At 42.0% G+C, this 12,810-nt stretch overlaps 1 protein-coding gene across 10 annotated transcripts in view; it reads right to left on the bottom strand.

Moving 5' to 3' along the window:
* The window catches only part of USP40 (ubiquitin specific peptidase 40), a 43,675-nt gene that overhangs the window by 23,212 nt on the left and 7,653 nt on the right, over nucleotides 1-12,810 (bottom strand). For 8 of the 10 annotated variants that reach the window (XR_012764993.1, XR_012764992.1, XM_075429895.1 and 5 more), the window contains 6 exons: nucleotides 10,947-11,090; nucleotides 9,913-10,041; nucleotides 3,502-3,603; nucleotides 3,043-3,150; nucleotides 1,027-1,348; nucleotides 436-517 (listed from right to left, as the gene is read on the bottom strand). Coding sequence is in view for 8 of the 10 variants with exons in the window: in XM_075429895.1 (XP_075286010.1) it covers nucleotides 436-517; nucleotides 1,027-1,348; nucleotides 3,043-3,150; nucleotides 3,502-3,603; nucleotides 9,913-10,041; nucleotides 10,947-11,090 (887 nt within the window). In the remaining 2 variants the exon portion in view is untranslated. The remainder of the gene's footprint in view (nucleotides 1-435; nucleotides 518-1,026; nucleotides 1,349-3,042; nucleotides 3,151-3,501; nucleotides 3,604-9,912; nucleotides 10,042-10,946; nucleotides 11,091-12,810) is intronic. The other 2 variants (XM_075429897.1, XM_075429898.1) reach the window with 2 other exon arrangements.

Raw genomic sequence — 12,810 nt, 5'->3', positions numbered from 1 at the left:
CACAAACATGAATACCACTAGCTCCTTACTCCACCTTTCTGGCAAAGGACGCCATTTATCTGTTGTTTTACACTAAACCAAGTAATTTCCCCCTTCTCCCAATGGAGAACTCCCTCTATGAACACATTTAAGATAACATTTTCTGTTCTCTTTCCACAATTACCCTGATTTTCACAAAAAAATGCTACAGTATTAAATTGTAAGTAAGTTCCCCTTGAAATTCTGTAGAATGCCTAGTTACGCCACTAACAGGGAGGTAGAGAACCAGCAAGGTAGAGTGTGTGAATACAAATTGTATTCCTTGACAAACCTCCATGACATTGAATCATTTTAGCATCTGGCTCTACTCAACGAATTTCTTTCATTTTAAATCACTTTGGAGATCTGCAGATTAAGAATGCTGTTTAAAAGACTGGTACAGTTACATTAATATACCTCTTTTTTTGCAGCTCAGTATTAGCAGCATTCATTTCATTCAGAAGGTGTTCAGGAATTTGGTACCTTGGATTTCCTCGCGCTGCAACAAATAATATAGGCTAGTTTGGTCTCAGCTGCTTAAAATATGTTTTGGCAAACAAGAAAAGGGATTAAGATGTGACATTACAGTAATCATTGAAAAGGCAGAGCAATAATGTTGTATCCTTTCGTATTACAGAAAATTAAACTGCAAGCTGATACAAAGAACAAACAAGTGCTTTTACTTCTTCCCATCAATCTTGCCCTAAGGGAAACTGATTCATGAATGCCATTAGCAACAACTTTTATTTGTTTCAGTAGATGTTCTGCTAGTGTTTGTGAGGCGTACTAGAAAAAAGTTAATGCTATCTATAGCCAATTAACTGGTCACTACCTCCTCAGAGTTAACTTCCTCCTATCTTCAGTTAACACTTTTTTCAAATGATCACAACAAAGAGAACTGTATCTTCAGTTCTTGAAAAGGACAGAAAGGCCAAACAGTCTTTGCCCTCCAGAAAACAAACTCTCAATGAAGGAAGCCCCCAGAATATCAAGATGAGCTTTGTGTACCTTCAGGAGGTCTTTTTAACTGAGATTTTCGATAAAACAGCATGTAGGCACTCTCTTTACCCTGAAATTGTTTCTCAATATCCTCCTCCTTGATCGGCTGGACTTTCGAATCATTCAGATCAAACCAATGGCAACCAGCAGAACTGTCCCTTAGCTTTGTAGGCTTTTTTCCTGAATTCCACTGAACACCATTCTGCTGAGGAGGGCTTTGGAGATCTTGTCCTTGAGAATCTGACTTAAACGGGAGCTTGTGCTTTTCCTTCAGACCAACCTTATTTTCATCAGCACTGTACTGAAATATCTGAGGATGATTCTGCAAATACTAAAAGGAAAGCAAAGAAAAGATGAAGACACCTAGTGTTAAATACAGCAGACTGCATTAGCTACTTCACCTGATTCATCCTCAAATTGATACACAAATCCCATCCCTTCAAACTCGGTTTTGTGATGCTTGCTCGTGTATTTCCTCAGTTTAGACAGAAAAATGCAATTTTCCTACCACCACTTCTCTGACTGATCTTTTATATGTTGTTACTGGCTTCTTTTCTTGCATAACTTCAAACTATCATGCAAGAAATCGCAAAAGAAATGTTTTCAACGTACATGCATCGCTAAGGATTAAATTAGACTAGCTTCTGAATTTCAAAGACTGCTTGAGACACTGGAGTCCTTTTAGGACATTTCTCACAAGTGCACACTCTCTATCACTGGAAAGTTGCATAGCGAGTGATGCTCTCAAAGCAGAAGGTTTCCAATTGCCTGATCAGACACACAGAGAAGCATCCCAATCAGTTTAGCCCTAACATTGGTACCTTCTGCTCCCTAGTATCTGCAGAAGTGCTCCCTTCTGTATTTACCAGACAGGGATCCTGAGCTCAGTTCTGGTCTGCTGAGCTGTATCTTACCCACATTCACACTGCCCACTGCGGCATCTCAAGAACTTAAAACCCACTCGCTCAGTTTCACCCAGCTTATCCACTCTGTTCTCTACTTTCATTTTAGCAGCATACAGATACTTCTAACAAGTTTGGTGTCCAAATTACACAAAACAAAACTGTGGCTCTTGAGGGCAGGGAGCGACACACCAACCACCCTCTAATTTCCCCCCCAAACTACAAAAACCACCAACCCCCTCAAAAAAATAAACTGCAAACCAAACAAAAACAAACACCCAAAATCTGAATTTTAGTTTCAATCATAATGAAAAAAATCATTTGATACTTCAAAAATTGTACAACAATTTACAGTTATTTCAATAAGGTAAGTCTTACATTGATCAGTGTGCTTTTGGTATACGTCTGGCACTTGTGAGAAGTCAGCTCTGGTAATATTCACAATAGCACTCAGACTTTGAAACGGTTAATACTGGGTTGCTCACAACTTGTTTCTATCACTCCAAAGCCAGAAAAGCATCCATCTCCATGGGAGACTCACATTTCACAACTACTTTTGAATAATTATTGTGAAAATGACATTGTTAGTCCTATTCAAAAAAGTCAAACATGAATTTTCCACATATCTATAACACAAATGCTGAAGTATTTTCCTTAAAATATTAGAAAATACAGCAACCAACTCGACAAACAAGATTTTACTGGAAGTATTAATTTTATGGACATGCCCTAATTAACCAAAAAGCAGCATACATATTCAAAACCTCATTTTTGTTATGACTGTGAAGAGGTACTGTATTTCTTCTTTAATTCTCATCAGTGTTTCTATGTTCAAGTGGTAGTAGTGTTGTTGAAGCTTCATACAGAGACACAAGTGAAACAAGGTTCAGTAGGTAAGGTTAATTCTCTTTTTTCTGTCTTATTTTTTAATAAGATACTAGCTTTCAGACAGACAAACCCTTAAGAATCTTGTCCGTGTTCCTCAGTCTACCGACTTCTCTTACACATGCTCTATCTTGCTAGTCCAAGGGCCAGTATTTTCAATTACGACCCTACCAACTATTCAATATAAATGTAAAGTTATCTTAACAGTAAAAAACAAATTAACATACACGCATTTTACCTTTCGTAATGCTCCACATTGTTTTCGGTATTTCTTATTCCAGGACACCCCTTTTTTCTCCAGTAATTTCTGCCCTAATTGATCCACAGTAATTTGTCTAGACTCTTCCTACAGAAAAGTTAAAAATTAGCATAAAAAAGGCTACAAAAGTCAAGGGATCAACACAAAGAAGCCAATTCTGAATTGCTTAAATCATTCAGTTTTGTTAATAAGCCAATATAACATCACCTCTTTCAACAGCTTAGGCAAGCACCTTGAGAAGTACTCAAAAAGGGCAATTTTCTGTATGAAGAGCCACTGTTTGTACTAATGTCAGGTTAAGTTACAAATTTTATATTCTTCACAATAAGTTCAGAAGAGTTCTGTACACTTAAACCTGCCCACTCTTGGACACACTAACACGTTTTTTTAGGTTCCCTACCTTCAAAATCAAAGCAATAAATGCCTTACATACCATACCTCTGTTAAAATCCCTTTCAACACAGCCAATGGGTTTTCTATTTCTTTGGCATTTCCGGCATCTCTTAAAGTCTTATCTTCAATCAGCCTGTCCTCTTCTTCCTGTGTAAAAAAAAAAAAAAAAAAAAAAAAGTAAGACTTGCAAATACTGTTGTTTCACACACAACTAGCAGTTTTCTATCATCGTCTGAACTAACATTAGCATGTACAGTTTAGCAGTGTGAAGGAAGTTCTGATAAGCTGCCTCTGCCACCTGCTATGGACTGTATATTGTCATAAAGAACCTCCACTAACAGGACTTTTAACAGAAAAGGTATTTGCGCCAGTTACAAACAGCCAGCCAGCGTCATCCATCAAAACGACTGTGCTAGTCTTGAGCAAAAATATTCATTCATCTATAGTGAGCCCGGTAACGTAAGATAGTTCAGCAGATCGGAAGGCTACATTTTGCTACAAAAATATTAATAGAGATCGCATACTGTGGAGAACTACCCTTCTCAATGAGGTAAGAGACTAAATCACAGAATGGCAAGAGTTGGAAGGAACCTCTCTAGTCCTCTAGTTCAACCCTCCTGCCGAAGCAGGGTCACCTACAGCAGGCTGCACAGGACCGCGTCCAGGCGAGTCTCGAATATCTCCAGAGAAGGAGACTCCACAACCTCCCTGGGCAGCCTGTTCCAGGGCTCCGTCACCTTCAGAGGGAAGTTCTTCTTCATGTTCAGACGGAACTTCCTCTGCTTCAGTTTGTGCCCGTTGCCCCTTGTCCTGCACTGGGCACCACTGAAAAGAGTTTGGCCCTGTCCTCCTGACACCCATCCTTGAGATATTTAGAAGCATTTATAAGCTCCCCACTCAGCCTTCTCTTCTTCAGGCTAAATAAAGCCCAGCTCCCTCAGCCTTTCCTCATAGGAGAGATGCTCCAGTCCCCTCATCATCTTGTAGCCCTCCGCTGGACTCTCTCCAGTAGCTCCTCATTTTTCTTGAGCTGGGGAGCCCAGAACTGGACACAGTACTCCAGATGGGGCCTCACTAGGGGTGAGTAGAGGGGGAGGAGAACCTCCCTCGACCTGCTGGCCACACTCTTCTTAATGCACCCCAGGGTACCACTGGCCTTCTTGGCTACAAGGGCACACTGGTGGCTCATCGTCAACTTGTCGTCCACCAGGTCCCTCTCCGCAGAGCTGCTCCCCAGCAGGTCAGCCCCAGCCTGTACTGATGCATGGGGTTGTTCCTGCCCAGACGCAGGACCCTGCACTTGCCCTTGTTGAACCTCATCAGGTTCCTCTCTGCCCAACTCTCCAGCCTGTCCAGGTCACGGTGAAAGGCAGCACAGCCTTCCAGCGTATCAGCCACTCCTCCCAGTTTTGTGTAATCAGCACACTTGCTGAGGGTATGCTCTGCCCCTTCATCCAGGACACTGATGAATAAGCTGAACAAGACTTGGCCCAGTACTGAGCCCTAGGGAACACCACTAGTTACAGGCCTTCAACTAGACTCTGCACTGCTGATCACAACTCTCTGAGCTCTAACATTCAGCCAGTTCTCAATCCACCTCACTGTTCACTCATCCAGCCCACACTTCCTGAGCTTCCCTAGGAGGATGTTATGGGAGACAGTGTCAAAAGCTTTGCTGAAGTCTAGGTACACAAGATCTACCGCTCTCCCCTCATCTACCCAGCTGGTCACGTAATCACAGAAGGCTATCAGACTGGTCAAACACGATTCTGGAGTGTCTAAAGAGTGTTGAAACCATGATAACTATTTTCAGAAAAGAAGTATTTAAAAAATAGAACAGCTGTAAAAAGCCAGACTATGCAGGTGCAGTACAGCTTGCCTTTTACTTTTTGGCAACACTCTCCTACATATTTTGATGGAACAAAAGCCTCTATATAGGTTCCAAACTTTTTAAAAAAAGATGATACTTGGTACTAATCTGCAGTTCTGGCCATGACTTGAACACTAAGCCTTTGAAAGCTGTTTTACAAGTTTCAACTACTTTTGAAGAAAAGAGTTTTGGGTTGGTTTTTTTTTCTCCCCTTGAGGCTTTTCAAAACCAACTTATAAGATCAGTGTTTCTAGCTGCATCTCTCAGTTAAAATGTTTAAAAGTGAAATGCAGTATATATTAATTAAATTTACTTCTCTGACAGTTCAAAACAGTGTCCTGGGTTTGCGTGGCAAGGCTTTGGTAGCAGGGGGGCTATAGGTGCGGCTTCTGCGAGAAGCTGCGAGAAGCTTCCCCCATGTCCGATAAAGCCAGTGCCAGTCAGCTCCAAGATGGACCACTGCCCAAGGCCAAGCCAATCAGTGATGGTGGCAGCACCTCTGCGATAACATATTTAGGAAGGGGGAAAAAAAACTGCGGGAAAATGGTAGTGAAGAGAGAAGAGTGAGACAACGTGAGAGAAACAACTCTGCAGACACCAAGCTCAGTGAAGGAGGGGGGAGGAGGTGCTCAAGATGCCGGAGCAGAGAGCCTTCCCTTGCAGCTCATGATGAAAGACGATGGTGAGGCAGGTTGTCCCCCTGCAGTCCATGGAAGTCCATGGTGGAGCAGCTATCCACCTGTAGCTTATGGAAGGGACCCCCACGCCAGAGCAGGTAGATGCCTGAAGGAAGCTGTGACCCCATGGGGAGCCCGTGCTGGAGCAGGCTCCTGTCAGGACCTGTGGACCCCTGGAGAAAGAAGCCCACACTAGAGCAGGTTTGCTGGCAGGACTTGTGACCCCATGGGGACCCACGCTGGAGCAGCCTGTTCCTGAAGGACTGCACCCCATGGGAAGGGCCCACACTGGGGCAGTTCGCAAAGAGCTGCAGCCCATGGGAAGGACTCACGTTGCAGAAGTTTGCAGAGAACTGTCTCCCATGAGAGGGACCTCATGCTGGAGCAGGGGAAGAGTGTGAAGAGTCTTCCCCCTGGGGGACAAGGAGTGGCAGAGAGAACGTGTGATGAACTGACCGTAACCCTCATTCCCAGTCCCCTTGCGCTGCTTGCGGAGGGGAGGAGGTAGAGAAACAGGATTGAAGTTGAGCCCAGGAAGCAGGGAGGAGTGGGGAGAAGGTGTTTTATTTCTCACTGTCCTGCTCTGATTTCATTGGTGATGAATTAAATTCCCTTTTCACCCCATGTTCAATCTGTGATCTCCCTGTCCTTACCTCGACCCTCAAGCCTTTCATCATATTTCCTCTCCCCTGTCCTGCTGAGGAGGGGGATTGATAGAGCAGTTTTGGTGGGCACCTGGCATTTATCCAGGCCAAACCAAAACAAACAGTTAATGCTATTTCATGCCCCCAAGAACTCTCAACATTCCCCCAGTAACCTTAGGTTTGCAGAGAGCACAGTGCTGCTAAAAAACTACTAATAATTGCTGCAAGTTTCTTTCCATGCCAGAATGTTACATTTACTAAAATCTGTCTTCAAATTGCGTTATGAGAACAAAAATACATTTCAAGATTATAACAGTGAGATAAGGAAACAGACTCAATTATATAACTGGAACTTGGTAGCAAAAAAAACGGTAGCAAAAAAAAAGGAATCACACTAATAGTCCCCAAGCACAAACTGTCTGTTTGACTGAAAACAAACTTTTCAGCTTCCATTAGATGATCTGGGTATTACCTGATACAAGGCTGATGCAATATTGTTTTAGATTACAAGATCAAAGCATGGTGAAATGCTGGGGGAGGGGGTTGGGGGGGGCAGGAAGAAGCAGCTCTGTCAGCAAAGAAGAAACTTTTTACTCCGCCTTAGCGAGGCTGTATATAACTGAATGGTATTGCTCTTTTAAATGAATGACATTTCAGGTAATTGCTAAGATAAAGAAGAATGAATTTACTTTCTCCCAGCTTTCGATAAGAGTTTAATTTCTGGTACTTCTCCTCAATATGAAGCTTTTATTTACATTTATGATCAAACTTATAAGGCAGAAAGAAGACAACGAAGTTTCAGAATGCATTTATACCCCCACACTGTTCACAGCTAAAACAACCTATACCGACACTGGCTGGCACCCCTGTTGAGTCTGTTGACAGTCATAGTGCTACACTAACTCCAGAGACAGTCTCCTCATTTCACATGCTGAAAAGATGACATTTTGCACTGAATTTACTCGTCATGAATTATATGCTGCCTGTTAACCTAAAGGAACAAAAAGCTACTTTCACAAGGAAGCGTGTGTATTTTGTTGTATTTTCCCAATATATTCAGCATCTAGACTGTGACTTTACGTCTGAATGTACAGAAAGAATGCACCAGGAGAAGAGTACAACAGAACAAATCCTTGGTTGTAGATACTTCTAGACAGAAACAAAGCTCAGCAACTATTTGTCTCATACCCTGAAACACTAAAGTAATATAAATATATGAAACTGCCCTCCAATGGGCCAATCACAGGTACCATCAGAAGATGAAGATGCCCAAGACAGGGATTCATCTTCACATGTAGGTACCCAAAGCTTCTCCTCAGTTCCACCATATACGCCAAAGATGGCAATACAGAACTCCAACACTACTTCTACAAAAGAAATGCATTATTTCAAAACAAAAATGAGTAAGGAAATACACGCACAATTAACTCTGGTCAACGCTGAATACCTGTGGCAATAATCTCTCAAAAGACAGGAATTAAACAGGAAACAAAAGCAAACAGCACAACCAGTTCAAGAAAAGGCCAACACAAACACAATCATCAAACCCATAACAATAAACACGAATTTCAGGAAGAAAACAACAAATGAGATTATATCAGCAGGAGTGAACAAAAAGCCAGAAGAGTATTAGGACAATCCAAGCTGCCTAAGATGTGAAGTCAGTTGTATTTCTCCCTGAATGCTCACGACAGTCCCAGCAAGTCTTGTGGGAATTCCAGTTCCTCTCAGGTAAATGGGATTCAAAACCTCTTTCCCCGCCTTAAGAAATATGCTCACCAAAAAAAAAAGGTCATGCCTTAATTTTTTGATACTGCTGGCTTTCTAACTTTCTTGGGAGCTACTGATTTTATCTACATGTAGCTACTGTTTCAAGTTACTAGAGGATGGATGTAAGTTGCAAACAGCTTACTACAACAGTAGTTTCTTCAGTCTGTAAATACATTTCATTCCACAGTTCCTTAAAATGCTACCTCTTCTTCCATCTTGTGAGCATGCCATTAGAACTACGCTCTGCAATGCTCCCCTAAATATTCTGCAATAATACAATGCTTAAAAGGTCAGTGGCAACATAAACATGGCATCTTGGTGAACCCAACAGTATTACTACAATGGCTAGAGTACAAGGCAACCTTCTGAACAGAAAAGACTGCAAGATGTTCGACTCTCCAGTGTTATCTGCATTTGCCAGGGTGATACGCAGTCTAAAAGACACCTCAAAAACAAGCGCAGCCAATGAGTCTTGCAGTCACACAAAAGCTAAGATTGCATCTTGCTTGAGTGAAGGGGAACATTTCACTGGCACGTAATGTACCCTAAATCTCCTATTTAGATTACAATCTCCTCAACACCACCTACCAAAGCAGTAGTTCTGTAAGCACATGGATTTCCTAGAGTTTGTGTTCTGTACCTTAGAGGCTCATGCAACCTCTCCACATCAAGTGGGTCTCTCTCGCTCTGTGGTCTCTCTCGCTGGCCTTCAGTGATCCACAGTTTGAAAGCCTGAGCTCATGCAGTCTGTCAGAGACAGGGCACATGCATCCTTTCTTTTATTTGCCCACCAAGTTCTCCTTCTCAGGGTTTTAATTTTCTGCCAATCTTGTCTGGATGTGACAACAAATTCAAAAGTTGAAAGGCTTGAAGTGTTTGGCAGGCAGACACCAGACACAGGTGTTTCCAGAGGAAACTGGTTTTCTGCTTATATATGAACCATCGCACTAATGCTGGCAATCACTTCAGGGTCCTGACCTTCATTTTCAAAGGCCAGCAACAACCAAGCCTGTCATATAAATTCCCAGCTCCCTCCCACTCTCCTCCTCTTGGCTTTTAAGTGGAAGAGAAGGGTTGAGGAAGGAAGTTCTTCACACAACACTATCACAATTTAATCTACTCTTCACATCTCACTTGGCAGAACCTGGAATAAACCTATCAAGGCGCTTACTGTTAAAATCTGGTTAGAAAAAACACAGCTGAACTGAAAAGCAATCACCTTGTACTCAACACACTGCAAGTCTCTTACAGAATGTGATCATCGGTGAGAAAAACATGAAAGCCACTCAAAAAAAACTAAGAGCCATTGGACAAAACAATTTGCACATGAAAGATATGAAAGAAATGTCAATACATATGAGAATGTGCTCACAAGTGCACACTAAACGCCTCACTAAAATATTTAGTTTGGATGTACACTTCATTCACTAGGTCTTAATACTTCTTCAAAAAAATGAGACGTATCAGGCAAGGAAGAAAAACCTTTAGGACTTACTTGTATTTGCCAGTTTCCTAATTCATCCACATCTCTGATATAAACATGATAGTGTCCTCCATAGCAGCCACCTTTATGTATAATAACAGAGAAGAGCTCATACATGTACTCTGAATCATCCATTTCAGTCTTAAAAAAAAAAAACAAACAATAATAACAACAATAATATATATCAGTAAGTCTTTCACACAAGGACAGTTTTACACCATCAGCACCACTTCAGATATTTCTCAGTGTGTATTCACACGTGCAGATATTGAAATGGCTTTTCAGTGCTGGGGAACACAAGCATGGACTGACACAAACCACGGACCAAGGCACAGATTTATTAAGCAACTTTTTAAGCATGATTATGAACAATATTGGAAATTCAAATTTAAAATAGTGAATTATTGATGCAAAATAGTAGAACAGCTCACCCTGTTCCTTCATAACCAGGCTTATTTTGTTTAAAAGACTAGAGAAAAAACAACACATTTACATATACAAACGAACTGAGAAACAAAAAAGTCTTCCTCAGATGCAAAAACCAAGAAATTTCCAAGCTTGCATTGCAACATTTCAATAAGAAAAATGCCCTTTTAAATAACATTGCCTCTATTAAGCCATCGTGTAGCTCAGTTTTATAAACAAAATACATATATATGAATGCAAAGACAGACTCCCAAGAAAAATTAAATAACTACAGGCACATAAAACATGTATATAAATTTATACATGACATTATCAGACAATGACAATACAACAACAAACTTAATTTCAATTTCCAGGTGATAATCCTCCTTTCAAGCAAACGCCAGCTTAAGTTTTAGGTCATTATTCTACCCTTTCCCCTTGTAAAGCTACAAGGTATGTCCCACTCAGTCAAAAAGTGGTCTTTTGGAAATAAATTGGAATTCCAAAAAAGAGGAGAATCCCACAAAGTTTCTTGAATATCTTGCCCTGACAACATGCGAAATAAAAGAGAACTTGTCCTTTAAGTACCAGTTCTCCGCCGAGTATGCAGAAACTTTAAGAAATGTAACAGTACAAACCTGCTCACAAAAAGGCCTCAGATTTATCTGGATAGGGAATGTGTAGCAGCTCGTTTCCTTGTATCGTTCACACTTCTCAAAGTCAAAGTTAAATCTCAGGAGAGAAATGGTGAGAAAGGGCGGCAACTTGCGTAGTTTAGCAGACTGTAAAATGATTAAAAAAAATTGTAAGCAGACAGTTGTAACAGAACAGTGCTTCCACTGTACTGTGGTCAACTGTTTATTTTCCAACAAAGCTTCTTTACAGCCAGGCAGATATGACCAGTGTCTTCATTTTTCAAATGTCTTCCTTAATTTTCAATTTCCCTACCAACTAGACATCCTAAAAGCAATCAAGATCCTTTCCCTCTGCTAAGACCTACACCTTCCCTGAATGGTGATCCGCAGTCCCATACTTTATCCTCCTACAGAAAATGCAGGAGGACACTGCTGAAATTCTAGTCAGTAATTACATTTCCACAGCCCACATGTTCCTTGTGAGAGGATTTTCTTGAATTTTATGCTAAGAAGCAACTGCCTCAAACCCCTGGGTTTGTGCTTACGCATAAAGTCAGACTATCCAGCATCTTCCCAGAGACTTTGCTCTGGACCCCTTGCAACAGTCCCTGCCAACAGTCCCACACAGCCCCTGGGAGCCCAGAGTAAAGAGCACAAACACTCAACTGCTGCTGAACAGCAGGTGCTGCGGAAGAGCGACAGCTTCATGGTAGCTTCGCCATTCCTAGACGAACAGTGTGGCACTCAGCATCTGGCATAGGCCCTGAAGCCACCAAAACCAAAATAGCTATGAACAAAGCTCAACCTACCAACACAGCTCACATGCTTGCTTCTGCTGCAAGGAAAGGTTTACAGTAAATGAGCACAATGCTGTGCCTGAGCAGCATGGGGTAGGCGTATCCTAGAAGACCCTACAGACAGCCACAGAACAACCAAGCAAAGGTTAAGGTCTCCCTCATTTATACAGAAGAGGACCTTCAAGGCACGAAAGCCAACACAATACATTTTAATAAGGAAGAATATTAATCGAGATCGAACAACTTGGTGCCTGAACACATCAGGAGCCCCTGTGTGAACCAAAACCATCTTGTACTACCACTGAACGTAAGCGTAGATTCAGTGGACATGCTTCTGAGCCTTTCCAATGTCTCCACCCAACTCTCCATGTACAGAGCCATATTAGAGAGCCTCTCAGGAACACACACATGCCTTAAGAAACTCCCTGGAGCTGTGCAGAGCTTAGTGGCACAAAGGCTTTTGCATGCTCTTCCACGTTTACAGTGATAATCGGACTGTACAACTAAAATTTGACAAAGTTCTGGAACACTCGATTCTTCAACTACTAAATTCTCTAGATGCTAAGACAAAAAAGAGGGAAGAATAACATCCAAAGACCCACAACATACTGAAGGGAGGGAAGAATGGAATGTGTAAGTATGGGCCATCATGTCTTTGAAACAGGCTAGGGGTGGGCAGGTGGTCGCACTGTTAGGCAGCTGCCTTCCTATTGCTGCCACCAAGCCCAAAGTGACTTACCTGGCACCTCACTTGCTGCCAGTGTTGAATCTCCCTATAGTCTGCCGTGATCACGCACATCGTGCCTGTGGGACCAGAGCCACAAGCAGCAGTCATGCTGACCCAGCATCCCTCCTCCCCGCTACAGCAGTCTTGCTGACCCAACGTCCCTCCAGGCTAAGTGACTTCTCACCCATATTCAGAGCTGCCACTATCTTCTTGCGTGGATGGTCGCATGTGAGAGGTAAGCAACTCTTTATCTCACACTTCCTTGAATCCAGCAAATTTTAACTAAAACAAGCCCTTACAACCAAGCCACATCAACTACTGGAAAATGTTCCTGGAATCCTGA

Source organism: Opisthocomus hoazin, chromosome 9, assembly GCF_030867145.1.
Source record: "Opisthocomus hoazin isolate bOpiHoa1 chromosome 9, bOpiHoa1.hap1, whole genome shotgun sequence".
NCBI lineage: Eukaryota > Metazoa > Chordata > Aves > Opisthocomiformes > Opisthocomidae > Opisthocomus > Opisthocomus hoazin.
Note: the sequence above shows the minus strand (reverse complement) of the source record. Positions and strands in the feature narration are given on the sequence as shown.